We start from the raw sequence: 22,895 nt of genomic DNA, 5'->3' as shown, positions 1-22,895 counted from the left end.
CCGTGAGGCTGGGCCATCTTCCCACCCCGGGGTGGGTCTGGCCTGTTAAAAAACTACAACGAAACATCACGGTTCTTGGCTTGGGTGGAATTTTATCCACTCCCTCATCACCAGCTGATCTGAAGCTCTCTCCTGGGCAGTTATATTGTCAAAGATTAATTCTGCAAAAGGAGGAAGTAAATTAATCATTACCTAAGTCATGCGAGCCTTCTCAGAACATGCTGGCTGAGACAAGAAAGGAACATCTAGCTGAGAGACGCCATGGTAGGTTCAAGAGTTCAAAGTCAGGGAAAACTAATGGATGGCGATAGAGGTTAGCATGGTGGTTACCTCCGGGGGATACAGTTGGGAAGGTCAAGAGCTTTCCAGGAGATATTCTCTATCTTGACCTGAGCAGTGATTACACGGGTAGCTACTGATGCAAAAACTCACGGAGCTGAACTCTCAAAATTTAGATGCTTTCTATATACCTTATGTAAGTTACACCTCTATTAAAAGATTTTTAAGTGTAAAAGAAAAAAATCGTAGGGACTGATAGCTCTAATAATAAATTACACATACACTGATGGACAGGTGAGTGACAGCAAATTCAGCAGATGTTACAGGTGGAATCTGGGTGGTAGGAATATGGATGGACTCGTGCAATTCTTTCAACTTTTCTGCATGTTTAAAATTTTGGATAGACACAAAAGGTCACATATTGTATGATTCTGTTTATGTGAAATATCTGGAATAAGTAAATCCATATAGAGAGAAAGCAGAGTGGTGGTTGCCAGGGTCTGGGAGGAGGGGGAATGGGGAGTGAGTGTTAATGGATGTGGGGTTCCCCTTTGAGGGGGATGAGAATAACTTGGAACTAAGTAGAGGTGGTGGTCGCATGACACTGTGAATGTACTAAGTGTACTAAAATGTTCACTTTAAATGGTTAACTTTATGTTATGCGAATCTCACTTCAATTAAAAATATAGGAAAATTCTAGAGAACTTCTGAGCAATAAAATTAATGATGTTTCCTTCTAAAAAAAAAGAAGAAAGGAAGGAAGGAAGGGCGGGAGGGAGGAAGGAAGGAAAAAGAAAGAAAAAGAAAGATTAGTCCCTGAAGTCTTCAAATCCTGATCTTTTTTGAGTTTATTCATTTGAAGTTAAAAAAAGTCAAAAATTATCTCCCAAATACATCGTTGTTACTTTTGAGTCATTTCTCTAAGCAAATAAAACAAGAAAGCGAGACCCTATTTTCTCTCTCTCTCTCTCTCTCTCTCTCTCTCTCTCTCTCTCTCTCACACACACACACACACACACACACACACACACACGCACACGCACACACGAAAAGGTCAGCTACACCAAAATGTTAATAGCGGACAGATCTCTCTGGTGGTGGTATTGTGCATGATTTTAATTTGCTTCATTAGACTTGTTTATCGGTCCTGAAATGTTCATAACGAACACATATTACTTTTATTAGCAGAAAAAAGGACACACCCCAGAAAGCTGTTTTCATTTAGGAAAGCACACACCACCACAGCAGCCATGACAGAAGGGAGTGAAAAAAAGAGCATGAGGTGGGGTGAGGCCGGAGGGAAAGGGGCTGGCGGGGTGGGTGCTGAGGTGGGAAAGGCAGGAGGTGGCCGGACAGGTGAGGGCAAGGAAGGCGTAGAGAGGAGCGGCCCTGGCAGGGCACAGAGTTCCCACCTGCCTTTCCTGCCCCATTCTCCACCCCTAGCTGTGCCATCCCCCAGGTCTCTGGGCTGCCTGTGGACTGGCCCTCAGGTGGGTGGACACCTGGGTGGTCAGAGGGAGGAGCAGCTACGCTCCTCTTGCAGTGCCTGGGGACAGCACTGGGACCAGCCAGAACTTGAACTCCTTTGGGACCTGTCCACCTAGTTAAATTTGAATTTCAAATAAGCAGTGGATAATTTTATAGTATAAGTATATCCCAAATAGTACACGGGACATACTTACACCCAAAAAAAATTGTATTTGTGTTCTGAAATTCAAATTTAACTGGATATCCTGTATTTTTATTTGCTCAATCTGGCAACCCCACTTCCAGGATGCTTTGGGAGACAGCTCTGTCACTGACTAGTCATCCTGGCCCTCTCTGAACCTCAGTTTCTCCAGCTGTGAAATGGGTATAAACTCAACCACTGGTGAGTTTATACTGGGCTGAAACTGGGCTGGTGGAGACTCCGGCATCCCACATGGTACAGAAGCCTCAGGAGAACCTACAGCTCAGGGTGGTTGTTATCCCCATGCTGCCGAAGAGGAAAAGGAAACTGAGGCACAGAGAAGGAAAGTGATTCCTCTCCTCTGAAAAGGGAGGAGGCTCACACATATCTTAGTGGCAGTGGCCGTATGAGAAGAGAGACAACACTGATAAGATACTGAGCCCCGTACTGCACCTGCATCATCCCCATCACTTGGGCTGCTACAGCGAGCAGCCCAAGTGATGGGGATGATGGCCTTTACCCTTTCAGAGGGAATCACGTGCACAGAGAGGTAAGGTGACTTGCCCAAGGTCACATAGTAAGTGGCAAAGCTGAGATCCTAACCAGGGCCTGCCTCCTGAGACTGTGGTTCTCCTCCAGGTAGGCCGTAAGCTGCAGAAACTTGGTACCTAGGGTTGGGCGCTGGTGTTACCGGCCATAACAGAGGTTCCTCCTCTGTTTCTCTGCCTTGACATTGTTAACATTTGGGGCTGGATCTCTCTGGGTAGCGGGGGGAGGAAGGACGGGCATCCAGTGCACTGTAGGGCGTTCAGCAGAATCCCTGGCCTCTACCCACTAGACACCTGTCCACTGCACTCCCCAAGTTGTGACAGCTAAAAATGTTTCCAGATGTACTAACTTATCCCCCTAGGGGGCAGAATGACCCTAGATGAGAACCACTGGGTCAAATAGGACCTTGGTCCCAGAGTGGGGTTGGCAGCTCAGAGGGGCACCTGGGTGGGAGGTGAGGGGCACTCACGCTCTGCATCTTGGCCTCTGTGTCCACGATGTTCTTCTCCACCTGGTCGGCATTCTTCTGAAGCTGATCGATCAGCTCTGACAGCTCCTTGTTAGAGATGCTGCAGACAGGAAAAGGCGAAGTTTAGCTGAGAGCCTGGCAGGCAGAGGCCGTGTCCCCACCAGTGCCCTGGCCTTCCAGGCAGTCCCCAGCCCCAGGCTCTGAGCAGAAATTGCCCAGCGAGCCTCGGATGCAGCTTGGCTGCCCACCCCTCCCCCCGCAACATCACAAAGCCACAGAAACAAGACAGCACCTGGGCGGGAGGAATCAGCCCCGACTCTGGTCATTCACTCTAAGACTCTTTGCCCTTTTTTCCATATTTCTTATTGAGATACAATTCTACACATACTATAAAATTCACTCTTCTGAAGCATAATTCAGTGCTTTTTAATATGTTCACAAGGTTACACAACCATCATCGCTATCTAATTCCAGAACATTCTCATCGCCCCAAAAAGAAACCCTGCACCCTTTAGAAGTCATTCCCATTGCCCCTGCTTCCAGCCCCTGGCTACCACCAATCTACTTTCCATGTCGATGGATTTGCAGACTCTGGACATTTCATATAAATGGAGTCATATAATATGTGGCCTTTTATGATTGGCTTTCACTTAGCATAATGTATTCACGGTTCAACCTGATGTAGCCTGTGTCAGTGCTCCATCCTTTTATATGGCTGCATAATATTCCCTTGCCTGGATAGACCACATTTTGTGTATCCAGTCATCAGTGGATGAACATTTGGGTTTTGTCCACCTTTTAGCCATTACGAATCATGCTGCTATCAACATTCGGGTACAAGTTTTTGTGCAAGCACCCTTATTGTTAAATACCTGATCTTTTTCTTTCAATCTACATACTCTTTAAATAAACGTACTTAAAAGGGGAATTTGAGTTTCACATTGTAAACAGAAAACCAGAAACCCTTGCCATAAATGGGAGAAACCACCAAAATAAATTCCATGGAAATAAAATGACGGCATTAGGTTCTAGTTGAACGCTTGGTCACCTGCACACATCAAGACAAAGCTCAATCTTCCCTTGCTTAAAAGCAGAGCTAGGCATGTATCACTAATAAGAGCCATATCAGCGCCAAGCCGAAACTTTCTCTTGGATGTTGTCAGAGCGTCTGAGAGACGTAAAATCAGAACAGCTTTCTCACTCAGTGCTTCAGTGTTCTCTCCCGTCACACATGGCCTCCTCTGAAATCGCATCACAGACCACTCTGGCAAACACCACTGTGGTATCGAAGACCTTTTAGCCCTAGAGTTAGGGTTCTGGCTATGTGACTTGGCCAAGCTGCTGTACCTCTCTGTGTCTCTGCTTCCACTGTCAGATGGAATAATTACCTTTCTCAGTGGGTGTGACACATAGGAATGAGGTTATACGGGCAAAGAGCCGGGCTTCTAGTAAATCTCACAAAGGTTCGTGATTATTGTTAAGGAGCCTTACTGATTGCTGTCCAGTCCTACCTTTGTTCTTGTTTTCTCGAAACAAAGGAAAAAACAAAGACCAGAGAGGGACAGCAACTTGGCCAATGTCACCCAGCCAGCCAGATGGTCAAAATTAATGTTCAGTCACCCAAACTCCATCGAAAACACTTCTGTATCAACTACATGGTGGGGCCTCAGCAGCCAAGCACCCAGAAGTTTCATTCCACCTGCACTCATTAAGCACCTACTGTGTGCCAACCCCAGCACCACACACAGACACAGCCTCACCCTCTGAGAATTCATCCTTTAGACAGGGAGGAAATAATTTACAGAAATAGTATAAGACTGAGGCAAGCATAGGATAGGGGCTAGGTTTACCCAGAGGAGCCCCCTGACCAGCTGGGTGGGGAGGGGGATGAACAGTGAAGACTTCCTGGAGGAGGCAGTGGTGGCTGGGTTCTACAGGACGAGGAGGAGTTGGGTTTGCGGGCGGAAGGCTCCAACGAGGAGAAGCCACGAAAGACAGGTCCTAGATGTGTCCCTTTGGGTGGGCCAGGGCAGGCTTTTGACCCTCAAGCAGAGGGGGGCTGCCAGCTTTTCAGAGTAAAATTCCTCAAATCAAGGCCTGGGACCCAACTACTGTGGCATGAAACCTTCAGATTCCCAGGTATAACCCAGACCCTCTAAATGCAGATCTCTAGAGCTAGGCCCAGTAAGCTGTATTATTAGTGCCGTTGTTTTTACATGTTCCCCAGGGGACCCTGGTACCCGCCAGAGTTTGAGGTCCAACACTGCAGGTATCGGGGGAAGCCAGGGGTGGGAGTGGAGGGCAGAGATGGTACAGCAAACAGAAGCTATGAGGCTGTCCGTCCATGTCCCAACCTTGGCTGTACCACGCCTGGACACACAGGAAGTAGGGGGAAACAAGACTCAGGCCACAACCTCTGCAAAGGCAACTAAGGAGGCAGCCTTCCCCAAAGTTGGGGTCCTAGGAATCCCAGTCCTTTAAGTCACTCCTAGAATGAAGCCTTCATCAGTCAAGGCAGTTAGGAAAACTCAACCAACCCCTCAATAAGTTCCTGAGCCAGTAAAGGCTCTGAGAAGTCCTGCAGTGGAGAAAGCTGGTATTCAGTGGAGTCGCTAGAAATGTTCAAAAGAGGATACTGTGGATGGAGGAACTGGGTAAAGAGGGGTAAGGGCTTGTTCCTGGGTTATGGGCCAACCCCCATTGCTCCCATTGCCTGGCTGGGCAGACCACCTGGGGAACATGAGCGCTTCCGGGTCCCTGAGCCCCACCCCAGCCACTGATCCTCAGCTTGGCCTGCTGCACCCAGATGCAGCGAGTCTCAACCCATATATTTAGCCTACGACTGTTTGGGCCACCATCAGGAATCTGCACTGTGGGTTAGGTGGGGGCCTTCGTCCCTCTCAGGTCCCTGTCTGATCATGTGTCTAGAGTACTCCCAGTCCAGCCCCTTTGCTGGTTGCGGCAGGTGACAGAAAGCGCCTTCTGGACCCCATCCTGGCTGGGGTCCTTCAAAGCCCAGTGCCAAGAAGGGGACACGGGGTAGGGTGGAGGCGGGGAGACAGCCAGCCCTGGGGAACTGGACTGCTAGTGGAAAACAAAAAAGGGCTCAGCGGAAGCCTGCTGTCAGATGGGCGTAAGTTCCAAGTTTCGTTGGGCTCTTTACAATTTGGACTGTCTAAGGCAAGCACCTTACTTAATGTGCCTCGGTTTCTCCATCCATCAACTGGGGATGACCACAGAGCATCACGATAATTTGACACTTACAGACATCAGACAGGTTCGCAGGCATTGCCCCAACAGCATCCTCACCCCGAGTCCCCAGGAGAGGTTTGTATGCCCCTTTATAGGTGAGGAAACCAAGGCTCAGAGATGTCAAGGCACTTGCCCAGGGTCACACAGCTTGTGAATGTGGAGCCAGGACTCTCTCCTTGGGCAGTCTTGCTCTAGACGCCACATGATCAAATACTGGGCTAACAGCTACTCATAGAGGGGCTATAAAAATCACATGAGCCCATACAACAATCATAATCACCATAATAGTATGAGCCCATATTTATTTACTTTTTACATGCCAGGCTCTCCACCCACTTCCTACTAAATCTTCATTACAACCTTTCGAGGTAGAGGTTGGCCCAATGGATAATCATTATTTATCATCCCCACATTACAGATGTGGAAACTGAAGACCAGAGAGGTTCAGTAACTTTCACAAAGTCACACAGTAATGACATGTCAGAGACAGAATCCTAACTCAGGTAGGTCCCAAGTCCAAGCCGTTAACAACCCCATGCGGCAATCTTGCAGGGCTCCCAGTATACAGCAGGCACTTAACAGATTAATTTAAAATGCCAAGTGTCCCAAACTACAGTGTGATGTCACTTTCCATCCACTTGGATGGCTATAATAAAAAAGACAGGCCATAACAATTGCTGGCGAGGATGTGGAGAACTCAGAACCCTCGCACACTACTGGCAGGAATGTAAAATGGTGCACCTGCTTTAGAAAACAGTCTGGAAGTTCCTCAAAAAATTAAAGTTGCCATAAGACCCCACAATTCCACTCCTTGCTACCTGCCCAAGAGAAATGAAAACACACATCTACATCAAAACTGGCACGCAAATGTTCATGGCAGCACTATTCACAAGAGCCAAAAAAAAGTGGAAACCACCCAAATGCTCATCAACTGAATAACAAAATGTGGTCTAGTCACACAATGGAATACGATTTGGCCGAAAAAGGGATGAAGAACCGATACCTGCTACAATATTAAGAAACCCTGAAACCATTTCATTACGCCAAACACGAAAGGTCACATGTTGTATGATTCCATTTACATGAAATAACTAGAACAGACAAATCCATCGAAGCAAAGAAGGGATGAGAGGTTCCCAGGGGCTAGGAGAAAGGGGAGTGACTGACTGCTAAGGATGTGGGGTTTCTTTCTGAGGTGATGAAAGTGTTCTAAAATTGATTATGGTGATGACTGTATAATTCTGTGAATACACTAAAAACGGTTGAATTATACACTTTAAATGAGTGAATTGTATGGTATATGAGATATATCTCAACAAGGCCGTTCCCAAAAAATTAGCAAGTGCCATTTATAAGTGAGAGAGGTTTTTTCCCTTCTTCTCTCACCCTCTTGAGTCGGTTCGCCTTTTATCTTATTTTCCATGGAGGCCAGGCCAGCTCCAGGTTACACCCAGCTGCCTAGAAGATGCTAGTTAACACTCAGAGGGCTGACCACGTGCTAAGCATGTCACCTACAGATTAGCTCATTTAATCCTACCGCGCTGTGAAGTAGCACTGTTCTCCCATTTTATAGATGGGGAAACTAAGGCACAGAGCGATTAGAAAGCCTGGCCACAGTCCCACTACCAGAAAGCAGAGCAGAGCTGGGATTTGAACCCAGGCCTCTGAAGCATGGTTCTAGCACATTCACCCTTAGGGTCTGAGGTTCTGAATCAGAGACCCCAAAGGGTCCTGCATTCAAACTGCCATCCAGCTGGCCACGGAAGCCAATGTATGTCCCCGAACCCCATGCCAGGAATGCAGGAGGTTAGGGAACCCACAGGGAGGGAGCAAAGATCTCAAGAGAGGTGGGAACTGGCTCGGCAGGTCCTGCTTTTCATCTCATTAATAAACCACAAGGGGCAGCCAGACGTGGCGGTAACCAGGGGGCATCTGATGGAGACCAAGATACAGCCCTTCCCCATTGTCATCCTCCCAGTCCTGTCCCACCCACATAGATGGCACTCACTTGGCACCTCCACTCACTCAGGAAGAGGAGGGAAGAAGGAAGCCATCTGAGTGACATTTTGGGAAAGGGATATGCCCAGCCCTCCCTCCACTTACTCAGAAGTTTAACACGGACACAGGTGCCGAGAGCAGAGGCTGTGGGCCCTGGCAGCTGCCTCAGAAGTCATCCAGCCCCACCTGCTCATTACACAGATGAGCAAACCTAGGCCCTTGGAAGCGAAGGCACCAGCCCAAGGTCACAAGCGGGGCAGCTGGTGCCTGGAGCCAGACAGGATTCAAATCCTGACTGCACCAATCATCGGTGCAACCTTGGAGGGGCTCAATTTCATCATCTGTAAAATGGGAGTGGTACATCCTACCTAGTTAAGTGAGGGGGTGGGGGAGGGTCTGGGTCACTTCTGGAAACACCAGAATTGAGTGTCAAAGACCACTTTGGGGTTTGAGGACTGAGTTGGAGGTTCAGAGCAGTGTCTTGGGGGGCCCCAAAGCAGATTTGAGATTTAAGCTTACAGATGAGGTGTCACTGCTGGTTTCATCAGGACCTAAACAGTGCCTGGCACACCAGAGGCACTAAATGAAGGAACCTGAATCGCCTAGCACACTGTAGGGGCTCCGAAATGGTGACGATGACATTTGTTTGCCAACACGTATTTGTTGCACTTTTACTCCCTGCAGAGGTTGCCATTTGCAATGAAACGAATTCTTTACATTGCCCCCTAAACTGTGCATGCAGTTCTGCCCAGGACCCTCCTTCTCTCCTGGGGACCCCTGCTTGCCAATGGTGTTTGGTCGCGTAAAATTGGTTCCTTCTGAAAAAACTTTACATGTGGGAGTCCTGACCCCAGGCACTGAGGACACGGGGTCACATCCACAGAACCCATCCCAATGACACATAACCTCCATCTCATTGCTAGGAGCCAGCAGACAAACCCAAATTGAGGCTGGTCCAAAAAACGCCTGACTGAACCTCTCCAAAAGTGTCAAGGTCACGGAAGACCAGACTGGGGCATGTCAGACAGGAGGAGACTAGGATGACAATGACAACTAAACATGACATGGGATCCTAGAACAGAAAAAGGACATTAGGGGAAACTGGGGAATTAGGAAATTGTTTATAGTTGTTTTTTTTTTGTTTTTTTTTAAGGTTCTTTCTATTTCTGGATTTTCTGGCAAACCCCTATAGAAGCAGATGCTATGCTTCTGGGTGATGGGACATCCAGGATGCCCACCTGTGGACAGGTAGGGAGAACATAGGATGCCACGGCCCAAGGCCTAATCTGGGAAAAGCTGATGGGACCCAGGACTTAGCTGTCCCCGGAAATGGCTGCCTCGGCCCAGTCCAGGCTGCAGTCAGGGGCTGTGAGTGGGTTTCACAGGCCAGGTGAGGGTCATACTGGCAGACTGGGGCCGTTTCTCCAGAGAACCGACCCTGGTTTTCTTCTCCTGGCTGAGGAAGCCGGAGTCTGGTGTGTGTCCAGAAGGGCCTGGGTCCTATCCAAGATGTGACAGGCAGCCCCACTTATTTGGACTGGTCTGCATATGAGAATCCAGGCACAAGGAGGAAAAAACAGGAAGGAGGAAAAAACAGGGAGCAGGCCGACTGGGGGGCTGCCTGGCACTGCCTTAGAGCTCCAGGAATGGGTTTGAGGGTGCACTAAGGGACAAACAAGAGCTTTTGGGTCTGAGCCCACAGGTGCCAGCATAGAACAGGAACCGCTTTGTGTCCCAGGATGTATTCAGAGCTCTGGAACTGTAGGGAGCAGGCCTGGGAGCCTCACGTGGCATCAGGTACCCCGCTCTGTCCCCAGGAGTTAGAAACTCAATAACCACAGTCCAACCTGCTTCATAGCCAAGGAGGTCAGCTGCAAAGTGGGGAGCTGGGACTGGAACTCAGGGCCCTGCGATGCCCAGTGTGGCCCAGGACAGCCCATGGTCTGGTCAGCAGGGATGCGAGAACAGAGGTAGCACCCGAGGTCACCATGGATGCTTCATGTGGGCAAAGAAAGAAAACACAGGCATCTCGGGGGACCCTCGCCCCCAGCCCAGCGCTCCCACTTTAGTTTTGTGCAGACGTCCTCACCCTTTCTGCAGTGTAGCCTTACTGCAGTACCGCCTGTGGTTAAGCACCCGGACTGAAAGCGAACATCCTGGATTTGAATCCTCACTCAGTCCTTTTAAGCTGTGAGTTACTTAGCCTCCCCAGGCCTCAGTTTCTCCATTTGTCAATGGGGGTCATGGCAGTAGGCATACCATAGGGGTGGGGTAGGGATTCATCAATAGATATGAAGTGGTGCCTTGGAGGGGAGCCCAGGCTCTCTGCTTTTACCTGGGGTCACTGTCCAGGAATTTGGGTTCCTTTTAAGGAATTGATAAAAGCCAGCAGCCAAGGACCAACTTCAGAACCTGCTGGCCCTGGGGAGCTAAAGAAAGACTCCAGGCCGCCTGCACCGTTCACACTGATGTGCGTGCAAGCCCAGACGCGCTCTGGTTCCGCCTCGTGGATGTTGCCTCAGCAGGGCGTGGGGAATTCACAAGTAACATCGATATCTGGCAATGTCTCCTCCAGTCTCTGCAGGGAGAGGCTGCTGCACGGGTACCCGCAACGAGGCTGCTGGCAGGACGCAGATCCCGGCCCGGCGGAAGGACTCGGGTCTGGGCTGAGGAGCGTGTCATTAGGATTGGGGATCCGAGAGGTGTCGGGCGTTTCCACCACGGGTCTTTCTGCTGCTCTGAGAACTCTCTCCTGTCTGCAGGAGGAAACCGCAGAAGGGAGGGTGGGGAGGGCACGTCTACCCGGTTGTTCAAGCAGAACCCCAAGAACCGCCTTGATCCCCGCCTCTCCCCCCCACCTCCATTCCCCCTGGGAATGGCTCTTCTGTGCTTCCATCCTCCCTCTGCCCCTGCGTCTCCACCTGATCAATGTCGCCATTTCATACCTGGACCAATGCAATGGCCACCCCAACCATCTCCCTGCACCCCAACTCTTGCCTCCCTGCGCCAACTTCTGCACGTTTGTCAGAGTTCTTTCAACAATGCTACCAGATCACGCCACTGTCCGGCTTCAAACTTACAGGTGTCCCCAAATGCTCCCAGATTTGAGCTCACACTCCTGCCCAGGCCCACGAGGCCCCCAGCATAAGCCCCTCCCACCCTCAGCCCTCAGCCCTCAGCCCTCAGCCCTGTGACCAGATCAGCCCTCAGCCCTCAGCCCTCAGCCCTCAGCCCTGCGCCCAGCCTCACTGCCCCAGTCGACAGAGCTCTTTCTTGCCTCAGGGCCTTTGCACTGGCCATGCCCTCTGTGGGTCTCTGTTCGTGGGTCACCTCCAGGACTGCCCTGGCTGAGACTCAGTCTCCTGGCTGCAAGCCCACTTGTCTTGCTTGGTCTCTCCACCTCCTTCCCAGGCTCAGCAGCCACCAGAAGTACCTGCTTCGTGGCCCTCCTGCCCCCAGGAGAGACCTAAGCCTACCAAGGACACCACGAATGAACGGCCAACCCTCCAGCCTGCACAGAGCCACCTTGTTTGCTGCCTTCAGCTCTCCTCATCCAAGTCATGCTGTACCAGCTGGCCCATTCTCTTCTCTATCCTGCCTGCAGGGAGGGAAACTGAGTCAGCCTGGCACGGGGAAAGAACGAAGACTGCATTGTCGCCCTGACCTGGGTGTGGGCTCGGGCAGGTTCCTTCACCTCTCCGTGCTTCAGTTTTCTCACCTGTGAAATGGAGATAAGAACTGATCCCAGCACAGAGTGTTGAGACAGTTCAAGGAGATGATCCTTGACATGGCTGTCACATCACGAAGGCTCAGGATTGCTGGGGCTTTTATCTATTTTATTCACCGCTATGTTGACAGCACCCGGCACAGAGCTCATCCAAGCAACAGTCAAATGCACTGAAGCGTTTGGAGTAACAACATGTGTTATTTCACCTGCCTAGCCTAACTTTCCTCATCCATTCAAGGGGGCTATGGCGTCTGCTGGCCCAGTAGCAAACAGAAAGTCACATTTAATAGGTGGGAAACGTGCCCGAGGGGACAGGGGCTGGGTGCTATGTCACTTTGCGTTTAAGACCACCGCTGTCCAATAGGAAGAGAATACGAGCCACATTTGTAATTTAAATTTTTCTAGTAGCCACATAAAAAACGTCGAAAGAAATAGGCGAACTTAATTTTTATGTTTTTTATTCAACCTAACTTATCTAAATATTATTTTGACAGGTAGCCAACAGAACAACATCATTAATCAGATATTTTAGATTCCTTTTTTCATACTATGTCTTCAAAGCCTGGCTTTGAAGTGTAGTTTTCACTGGCAGCACACCTAGTGGTTATTGTATTGTACAGCACATCCTGGGGCGATTCTGGGGGCTCTGGACCACTTTGCTCTAAGCCCAAAGCAAGTATCAGTTTTGCCCTGATGAAGATGATAAATGTTTGGAACATCTCTCTGCCTCGCCCAGTGCCTGGTACCCAGGGACACATAATAAATGGTCATTCCCTTTGCTCCCTGCCCCTTTCCCGCCAGACCCACACAGGCTGGCTAGACATATGCCCAAAGCCAGATCCTGTCTAAAGGTCCCTGGCTGCCTGACTCCAAAATAATCCAGGGCTCCCGACTGCACCCAATAGTGTAGTGCCCGGGTGTGGTGTGCCAGGACACACAGACCACAGCCTGACACCTTCCCCCAGGCCCCTAGAGCTGCAGCATCCTTACCTACAGGCCATGGGGGTAGAGCCAAGGGCACTTGGCTTGCTCCCCTGCCATCCCTCCCTCCAGGCTGGGAGAATGACCTCTTTTCTGAACTGCCACTCCAGGGAGCAGATCACACCCCAGTAACTGCCCCAGTTGTTCCTTCCTGCCCCAAACTGTTCTGTCCCTCATCGGTCACAGCCCAACTTGTTCTCTTTCAATGTACAGAGATGGGAACTGGTGGGGACAGGGCCCGTCCAATGGAGATGGCCCGCCTTCCCTGGCCAAAGCCACCTCACCTTCCGGACCTGAGTCAGGCCTCATGTTCCGGCCCTTGATCACATCTACAGTTCCTCCCTTTTGGGGTTAATTCTGCCTCAATGGGTGTGTACAGGAGCAGGCAGGAGCAGCAGGCATGAGCCTCAGAATGTCTGGAATGTAGAGGAGTGCACACTTCTCTGGGAACCAGCCTCCTCCCTCCCAGGGAGGGGGCCTGGCCTCCCGCTGGCCCTGGTCCCCTTCCCCTGGGCACTGCCTGCCTCCAGGGCTTGAGTGGCTCCCTAGAAATCTCCAGATCTGGTGAGAGGCTCACCGTGGGGGCTGGGTGGCCCCGGTCTCCACCTTCTTTAAACACTGCCTGGCTGAGACTGCAAAAGCTTGTCACTCTTGGACATCTGTGCTGTCCCCGACATAAAGGAACACACCGTAGGCACTCAGGAAATGAGTGCTGAATACGAACAACAACTAGACACTGAGAGCACCCATGAGGTGCTTATCGCCTGCTCAGCCCTTTCATGCCTTTCCCATTGAAATCTCGCAGCCCTCGGAGGTAGGCGCCCTATAGTTACTGGGGCACTTTCTTAATCCTACCTAGTAGTCTATAAACTTTTGGACAATAAGGACAATACGTCTTTTGGAGGAGCCCTTCTGTAGCCCTTAATTCCAGGCCTTGCATAGGCTTGGGGCTCAATGAATAGGTGTTGAGTTGAACAGATGTCTTATAGCACATCAACTTCGGTCTCCCATTTTCAAGATGAAGAGAACTGAGGCTCAGAGGAGTGAAGGAACCGGCCCAAGATCGCCCAGCTGGGAAGTAGTGGCGCCAGGATTTGTACAGGCTTGAGAGTCACCTCCTCAAAACAAAAAAAAACCCATCAATACCAACCCACAGAAAGAGAGGGAGACACTGGGGAGACGTGGAGAGACAGGATGGTGGAGCAAAGGTGTTCACCACCCAGGGGAGGCACAGCGATTTGCATCATGTTAACATCTTTGTCAGTACAATTAATCCCAGTGGTTGGGTAACAATCAGGGGCAATAACTGAGGCTGAGTCATTCTTCTAAGATGCCACCATGAGGGGCTCCCAGCCTTTCCCTCTAGGCAGGCCTCTGGGGCGGGAAGCGGGGGGAGTGGGGAAAGAACCCACCTCCTTAGGCCGCGCCCTACCTAGATCTTGACACGTGTTCAACTTCCATCCTCAGAACAACGCGCTGAGGTCAGTGCTGATGCTGAGGTCGGTACTATCATCACACCCACTGAGGATGAAGAAACGGAGCCGGGGAGAAGGGGCAACTTGCCTGGGGCCACAGGGTTAGCCAATGTCTGTGCTGGTGACCGCTGCCACTCCAGCTGGTTCTCTAGTCAGTATTTTCAGATATTCAATTACTGCTGAATATCCCCACCCCCCAACTCCCTGTCATATCTCTGCCCCCCTTACAGGCCCTGGGCACAGGCCCTTCTCTATTACCAAGCCCCCACGGACAGAGTTACTGAAGACGTGTTATAAAAGTCTGTTCAATTTAAACCTATTTATTGAGCCTCGAGTCTATGCAAGGCCTGGAATTAAGGGCTACAGAAAGGCTCCTCCAAAAGATGAGTAAGTCCTTACTGTCCAAAGGTTTATAGCCTAATAGGCAGGATTAAGAAAAGCACCCCACAACTATAATTACAAAGATTCGGATCACCTGGGTCAGAGTATTTCCACCTGCTCTGCCCATTCAGCCCTTACATCCTAATTTTATTTGTGAAGATATAGCTCAATCCACTAAAATGCAGGAAAAGAGCACAAAAGAAACAAAGAGAAAGCGTGATAAATAGGAAATACAAGACAATAGGTCCGAACGCATCAGTCATAGTAATAAACGTGAATGAGTTAAACTCGCCTGTTACAAGATAAAGACTCTCAGATGAGAATATAAAAATAAAACAAAAGTCAGCTCTAGGCCATTTTACAAGACACATACCTGAAACAGAATGATATGGAAAGGTTCAAAATAAAAGAACAGAGTGAGACAGACTGGGCAACTGCGACTGAACGGGGAAAGCAAGGCGCACGTAACTCTAAGACAAGATGGGGCGAGGCCGCGGGGAGAAATATGTGGTTCGCACCCCTCGCTGCACATCAAAAGACTGAGGTCTGGGCCCTGCCCCAGAGATTCTGACTTAACTGGTCTTCAGCCGGGGCCTGGCCAATGCTTTTAAAGCTCCTCAGATGATTCTAATGTTTAGCCAGGGCTGGGAACCGGGAACCAGCCACAGCAATGTGTTATGGGACTTGGGGGAGCACAGGGAGGAAGAATCCTAGATCTCTGCGGGAAGGAAGTCTTGAAAGAAAGCAGTACACAGGAAGCACCTAATAAATACCAGGTTGATTGGTCAATTGACTGATACTCTCCCTACCAGAAACTTCTATGGTAATTAGGCAGTAAATTCCTCCACGCCCAGCTGTGAGTTCTGGGGAAGTAGATCCTAAGCTGAGGGTTGTTGGTGTAGTAACTATGGCTCCCATTCATGGCCTAATCTGTTTCCACCTAGAGAAGGCCGCCCCACCTCTGGGCCCATGTCAGGCGTGTGCTTTTGGGCTCCTGTTACAGACACACACAGACATTCAAGCCGTTTTGGATAATATCAGGGTGTGTCTGGAAGATTTCTGCAAGATTTAAACGGGGCTCAAGCTGAACTCGGCATCTCCGGGTGACAGGACAGCATTCCGGGTTTAAGACCCTGGCATCATTTATTAAGCGCCCACTACATGCGTGATGATTTACACATGTCATCTCCAGTCCTCTCCACAATCCCACATGCTCCAATTCGCAGATTCAAAACAGACCTTCCGCCACTGTTTACAGAGCACCTACTATGGGCCAGGCACCATTCTAGGAGGCGGGTGGAGGGGTGGGAAGGTTGGGAGCAATCACATGGCACACAAAGTAAAGCCTACACTCCAGGACCTTCCGCCACTGTTTACAGAGCACCTACTATGGACCAGGCACCATTCTGGGGCGGGGGTGGGAGGTGGGAAGGTTGGGAGCAACCACACGGCACACAAAATGAAGCCTACACTCCAACAATAAGGAGCAAAAACCAGAGAGAGGCAGGAATGTGGCCATGGCACAGCTGACGAGCGGCACAGCTGGGCCTGGAAGACGGGTTCTCAGCTCCCAAACCCAGGCTCTTCCTACTCTGCCCACCTTGCCCCCCGTCCCTGCCCATACGCCTCAGCTTCCACCCTCAGTAACATGGGGGTTTGGTTGCCCGTTTTGTAGTTGGGAAGAGTCAAGCTCCTTTTCTGGAGCCACAGGACCCAGGTGGCGCAGGCTTAGAATCCTTCCTCATCCTTCAACTGAAACCAAAAAGTCCCCACATCTTGGATGGAGAAAACCTTAAAAGGTATGAGTCTGAAATCTGAGCCCAGGAAGCTGGGGCAACAAAGAATTCTGCACCCAACTGCTTCCTGCAGCTCGCAGACTTCCAGGGTCAGCAGGCAGTGAGTGGGTGGGGCTGCCAGCCAGCCAACGGCCTGATGTGCATTTAGAATCACAAGACAAAACCCCTCTGCCCAGGAAAGGACTGATTGGTGGATAGGTGGGGCACCCCACAAGCTGGCCTGCCTGCTACCATCTCAAAATGCTCAGGGCAGAGCATGTGAGAGTCTCGGACGCGTTACTGAAACTCTGAGCCTTACCTGGAAGAGGGATGAGGGAAATATTATGTAAAAAAGAAAACAATTATAATTTAGGGTGGCTGTTCCCAGCTAGGACTCAACCTTAGAGCCTCTTATATGTTCACACCTTTCCCTGTTACCCTCCCACACACCCAGCATTTCTATTTGTCTCCCCATCCAAAACCTTCCTGTTTACCCTCCACTCTTGCATCCCAGGCCTTTGTGTACCTTCCCCCTCCTGAGGCCACCTCCTCTTCTTCCCCTAGATCTTTTCTTTTCCTATTGACCGGACGCTGAGATGCAGGACACCGGCTGTGCCTCTCATGCTATTCTAGCTGTCAGCTTTCCTTGTCCATCCCACCCCTCACTTTAAAACACTTGAAAATGCATCACCTAACTCGAACGTGCAGAAAAATCCTGAAGAGACTCCTACCGCCACTATCTAGCTGTTGTTGCCATGTTGCCATATATCCTTCAGATTTTGTTTAAAAATAAAATCGTCCATTATCCCTTAGCCCCTTCTTCAGGGGTAGTGTAATTCTGGAGCTGCTGGTTTCTTCCTAAGCCTGTTTTATACTTTCAAAACATACCCATGTCTGTGTCCAGAAACATTATATGGAATTGCCTTTTCAGGTTTATGCCCATGGATGCACACCTCACCATCTCATGCTCCTCGGTGCTTTCCTTCTGGTCCTAGATGCCCCCTCCTCCAGAAGCCCACCGGGCTGGCTCAGGGCCACTTCGCCTCCACTACCTCAGCTTATCACTGTTGCCATCTATTTCCTGAGCTCATGGAAGGGGACCGGATGGGGGCAGTGGGCACTCTCTGCTCTGGTCCTCACATTCCTGTCTACAGATAAAAACCCAGCTCCACCTTCTTGGTCAGGGTGTGTGTCTGGTGCGTTTGTTGCTGTGAGATGTTGAAGGAGGGAGAGAGTCTTAGCCGTAGTCCCCACGGCTCACTCTCATTCATTCACTCAGCCCATGGGCCACGCAAGCCAGTCTCTTGGGAAGATAGGTATTCACCCCCATCTGGCCACCACACACTGCTGAATCCAATGGCTGCTGAGATAAGAGCCACAAAGAAGATGGGGAGACAACAGAGGAGGTGGGTCTGCTCCAGCAGAGAAGTGAGGGAGTGCTTCCTTGAGGAGCAATGGCGAACCACAGCCAAGAGCTGTGGGAAGAGCATTCCAGGCAGAGGAACAGTGTGGGCAAAGGCCAAGTGGCTGGATGCAGTGTGGAAAGGTGAGGATGAACGGCCTGCATCCATGTCGTGCAGGACAGCAGCAAAGGGAAGCCTGGGGCGGGGCTTAAAGCGACAGGGGGACAGAATGAGATTTTCATTTTGCAAAGAGCTCCCTGGCTGCCATGGGGCAAGAACTGGGGTGTTGGGGTAGAAGCAGGAACTGTGAAGAGGCTACTGCAATGCCCAGGCAAGAGAGGCTGGGCTGATGGCCCAGCATGGGCTGCTAGCTCTAGAGGCAGGGAGAAGTGGGGGAAGGGCAGGGCTCGACCTGCAGACAGCAAGGGGTACCAGGGGCCTCTCTCCCCAGGCTCAGGAGGTTGTAACACAGAAGACGAACCAAAAGCAGAAAGAACAAAGACCAGAAGCTATTTCCCTCTTCCCACTCCCAAAACAGGCTGTAGCAGGCCAGGGCAGGCCGCCTGGGATGGTGGCAGGCTGTGGTGACACGTGGGAATCCTGGGTCCTCCTCCCTTGACAAGGAACCTTGGAAATGCTCTCAAAGGCAGTTTATTCCCCAGCCCCCAGGACCCTCCTGATGTCCCTCCCCCTTCTTAGGTGTGCATTGAGTTTAGCCTCTCTCCTCAAACTCCCTGTCCCCAGATGACTGCCCCTGACGGTGCCTGAAATGCCACCTTTAGCAGTCATCCTTATAGGTTCGGCTGGTTCTGTTCTGAATCTAATTCATCAGGTTTCGTTCCCTCTGCCAAGAGAAAGAACAGGCAAGTGAGGGCAAAGCCAGAGAGAAAAGAGGCTGGGAAGGGTTTCTGGGGCAGAATCAGAGAATGCAAAAGCCAGTGACTCCACTATCTGGCCCAAGGCAGTCCCTAGACAGCTGCCACTAGCCGCAGGTCCTGGTACGGAGACCTACTTTCCCTCCTCAGGAGCCCCTGGGCCCCCAGAATCAGCCATTTGTGAGCTGTGAGCCCAAGGCGAGTGTCTTTACTCTTGGCCTCAGTGTTACTCTCTGTGAAATAAGTGACACCACCACGGTGCCCGAATGAGATGCTGTAACATCCATGGCTGTGCCAGGCACACAGTAGGTGCTTGAGAAATGGCTATGCAGATCACTGAAGTCCAATCACCCATGTGGCTGGAGGTGGGCTTTGCTGACAGGGAAAGCCTCGCTGTCAAATCTTTCAGGCTTTCCAGCTGTCACTGATAAATGTGTGCACGTGTGTCTGTCTCTCCACCTATCTGCCTAAGGGGATCCACGTGAATGTTGGGATGGATGGGTGAGAGTCAGCTGACTCCATGCCCTACCCAGGCTGCAGCCTCCACAGCTGGAAGGAGACCAGCTGCCTGGGCTTAGCAGTGTGTGATTACAGACATTGGCTGCTATGGTTCACTGGGCATTCACTGTGAGCCAGGTCTGGGGCTGGGATCATCATGTACATTTTCTCTCTTGATCCAACCAGCGACCTCGCCAGTTGGGGGGTTGCTATCATCGCTCCCATTTCACAGATGAGGAAACTAAGACTGAGATGTTAAATGACCTGCCCACACAGCTCAGGAGAGGCAGAGATGGGGCTTAAACTCACACCTGGCTACATCAAACTCTGTGCTCATAACTACCAAAAGGCTCAGGGTACCCTAGCCGGCTTCCAGGAGGGCACGTGGCCCTTTCACCACCTCCAAAGCCTTGGGCTTGCCTCCTATGCCAGCTCCCCGCATTATGACTAGGCTATTCTTATAGTGCTCTACCCAGGTGAGGTTGGGAGGCCAGACCAGGCTGCTGGGTGCTCACTGGGACCCAGGTCTGGGTGGAAGAGAAAGATTAGTCCTATTTTACAGATAGCAAAGATTAGCCTCAGTGAGGCCAAATTTCCCTGCCAAAATCAAACAGGCAGAATTTAGTCTAACTCCAAAGCTAGATCTTAAACACCCACCTCTTCCTTAAGACAGGTTGGATATTTTCCCAGGAAAGTCCTCCCTGATTTCTCAGGTCTCCGCCCTGACAGCTCTCACTTCAGACCAGATAGGAAGCACCAGAGCCACTGGGCTGGAGACATCCATCCAGTTCTATGTCCTGCTGGGGACAGCTGCCTCTGCCTGGTTCCTTCTGCCCGCGAGACGTGATTAAGCATAACTCCATCAAGTGCAGGGAGATTGTCCTCCACATCTACCCCATCCCCCCCGAATGGCACCCCTGGAGTTGTGCGGTGCATAACCTGTCCATTGGCATCCAGGTCAGGCACATAGTAGGTGCCTTATCTGCATTTGCTCGATAGTTATATTCGTTATAACTGCCATGGATTGAGGCTTCCTATAATTCTTAACCCTTTCCTGCTTTATTTCATTTAATCCTCATACCAACCATATCACCAGGCAGGTACTATGCTTGTGCCCATTCTACAGGTGAGAAAACAGAGGCACAGAGAGGCCAACCAGCTCACCCCAGGAAGCACAGCCAAGAAGTAAAGGCTGGCTGGGGCTGTGCTTTTAGTCACAGAGCAGGAGGGTGGAAGTCAGTCTCCTCCTGACCCTCCCCACTTGGCCGGACGCTGTCTTCAGTGACCTGCACTATCAGGCCTGACCCTGTCATTAGCTCAGGTGTGAACATCAGCTCCAACACCTGTCATTAGGAACCAGGGCGACGGGAGCAGCGAGGTTCACACCCTGTCCAGGCCCTCCCCAGTTTCAGCTGCTAAAAGCTGACAAACAGGGAGGGGTGATTTTCTCTGTGGAGTGCTCTGTTCACTAATTCACATTTGTGCAGCCCAAAGCTGTGACTGCCTGGGTGTGAAGGTCACAACTCCTAGGTCCCCTCAACTGGGGCAGTGATGCTGACCCTCTGTCTGGGTACCTCCTATGTGCTAGGGGCAGTCTCTCTGTTGTCATATTTGCTCCTCTCAGCAACCCTATGGAGGGGATATTACAACCACCCCTGCTTTGCAGATGAGGAAACTGAGGCTGAGATTCCCTGACTTACCCACGGCAGATGTGAGAGAGCCAGGATCAGAAACAAGGCATTCTGCCCCAGGGCCTGAGCTCCTACCCAGCACGCCATGCTGAATCTCTCTGGCAAACCCACCTTCCCCCAGACAATGGAGAAGACCCTTAGAAACTTAGGGTGAAAAATAACTTGGGGATCATTGCCCCACGACCTGTGACATCTTAGAGCTACAAGTTCAAGGCTAGGTACTGGGTAACACTCAAAAGATTCTTGAGATAATAGAGAAAGACCCTGTCCCCAACCTGTCCCTCACCCCACAGTCTGGTCCATGAACTTGGCCCTACAAAGGGGAAGGGGCAGATGAGGCCACAAAGGGAAGCGCCTGGCACCTACTCAGGGCTGTGACTATGTGAGGCTATGGGAGGTCAAAGGAAGGGTCTCTCATGCCATCCTGGAGAGAAAAACCAGGAAGGCTTCCTGGAGGAAGTCACCTCTAAGCTGAGATCTGGGATCAATCAGATCAGTCAGTCAGCCAAGGGCAGAGGGTGGCTGCCTTGGACCAAGAGTATGGAGAGGGGCAGGACACTATTCCCTTGTAACCCGAAGCCCTTGGAGTCCCTGCAGCTATAAAGGATGGGAACCCTTCCTTTCTTTCTGTCCTCTGCCAGGAAAGCTGAGTCCCTCTCAGCTTGTCTGGGTTCATTATAACCTTTTGTTAGGTCCAAGCCCAGGCCTTGGGGGACTGGATGCAGGGCGAGGCCTGGCCCATCTCCGGGTGTGTGGGTGTGTGGGTGTGTGCCTGTGTAAAGGACTAAGGGGCCCAAGTCTTGGTGGGGGGAGAACAGTACAGTCCTCTGTGATTGGCATAGAGCATGCAATTGTGCAATGCCCCAGAGAGAACAGCTCAGGGACTGGACGAGACCCCAGCAGCTGGGTTTGAGAGCCAGCTGGACCCAGCCATAGAGGAACAGTGTGCAGGGCCCTGCCCCATCTCTGGGATTGTGAAAGACCAGGGAGGCTGGGGAGGGGCGTGGATAGCCCCTGAGGGAAGGGGCAGAAATGCCTCTGAGCTTGAAACAGCCCAAAGGAGAGGTGGGGGCAGGGGGTCACCCGGCAGTGGAATTTTTGAAAGGGCTGGAACTCAAGGGAACGGAGTGCCCATATGCCCTTCACCAGCACCCAGGCCCCAAGCACCTGTCGGACAGGTCTGCCTGGGCTGGACCACACGGGCGTGGTGGGAGCCCTGTCCAGAGTCTTCTCGTCTTTACCTGGGGCCTGGGAGGGAGTCAAGAGCTGCTCAGGGGCGAGGGAGGGGCTCACAGCGAGGACACCTTAGGGTGGATACCCAGACAGATGGGCTGTGCAGTTCTGAGCCCCCCACCCCCCACCCGCCTACCTGAAACCCCTGTGGGGAGAAATTTGGTAAAGGTATTCCTAAATAGGAGCCCCACCCCATTTTCCCTAGAAGACAGGCAGGGGCCGAAGTCCCGCCCCCTCCTTCCATCTCAGCATCTCCACGAGGCTCCCCTAAACCGGTTATTAAGTGAATACATTAGGCTTATCAAAACGGACGTGGGCTGCTCTCTCATAGCAAACACATCAAGACATGCCATTCCCTTCCGCCGCCCTGGGAACCCGGGGCTCAGAGACGATGCCAGTTTCGGGGCTGGTGGGGGAAGGGCCACGCTCCTGAAAAATCTTGCAGCCAGGAGGAGGTCGAACGCCGCCCAACCGCAGCTCAGACCTAGGTGCCTCGGCCTGTGCCACCCCTCACCCCGCCGTACTCAATCGACCCTGCACCCACCGGTTCCTCACAGCGAGGCTCGAGCACAGGGTGGCAGGTGCCAGAAAGTATTGCAGCAGGTGACACCCCCCACCCAATGCGCCTTCCCCACCCCAT

General features: G+C 51.3%; 1 protein-coding gene across 2 annotated transcripts in view; it reads right to left on the bottom strand.

Annotated features, from left to right (window-relative positions):
- The window catches only part of PPL (periplakin), a 43,211-nt gene that overhangs the window by 19,433 nt on the left and 883 nt on the right, over window positions 1-22,895 (bottom strand). For both annotated transcript variants that reach the window (XM_015591066.2, XM_015591067.2), the window contains exon 2: window positions 2,967-3,066. In XM_015591066.2, the coding sequence (XP_015446552.1) occupies window positions 2,967-3,066 (100 nt within the window). The remainder of the gene's footprint in view (window positions 1-2,966; window positions 3,067-22,895) is intronic.

This window comes from Pteropus alecto, unplaced genomic scaffold (genome assembly GCF_000325575.1).
Source record: "Pteropus alecto unplaced genomic scaffold, ASM32557v1 scaffold44, whole genome shotgun sequence".
Lineage (NCBI taxonomy): Eukaryota > Metazoa > Chordata > Mammalia > Chiroptera > Pteropodidae > Pteropus > Pteropus alecto.
This window is presented reverse-complemented; position numbering and strand designations above follow the sequence as displayed.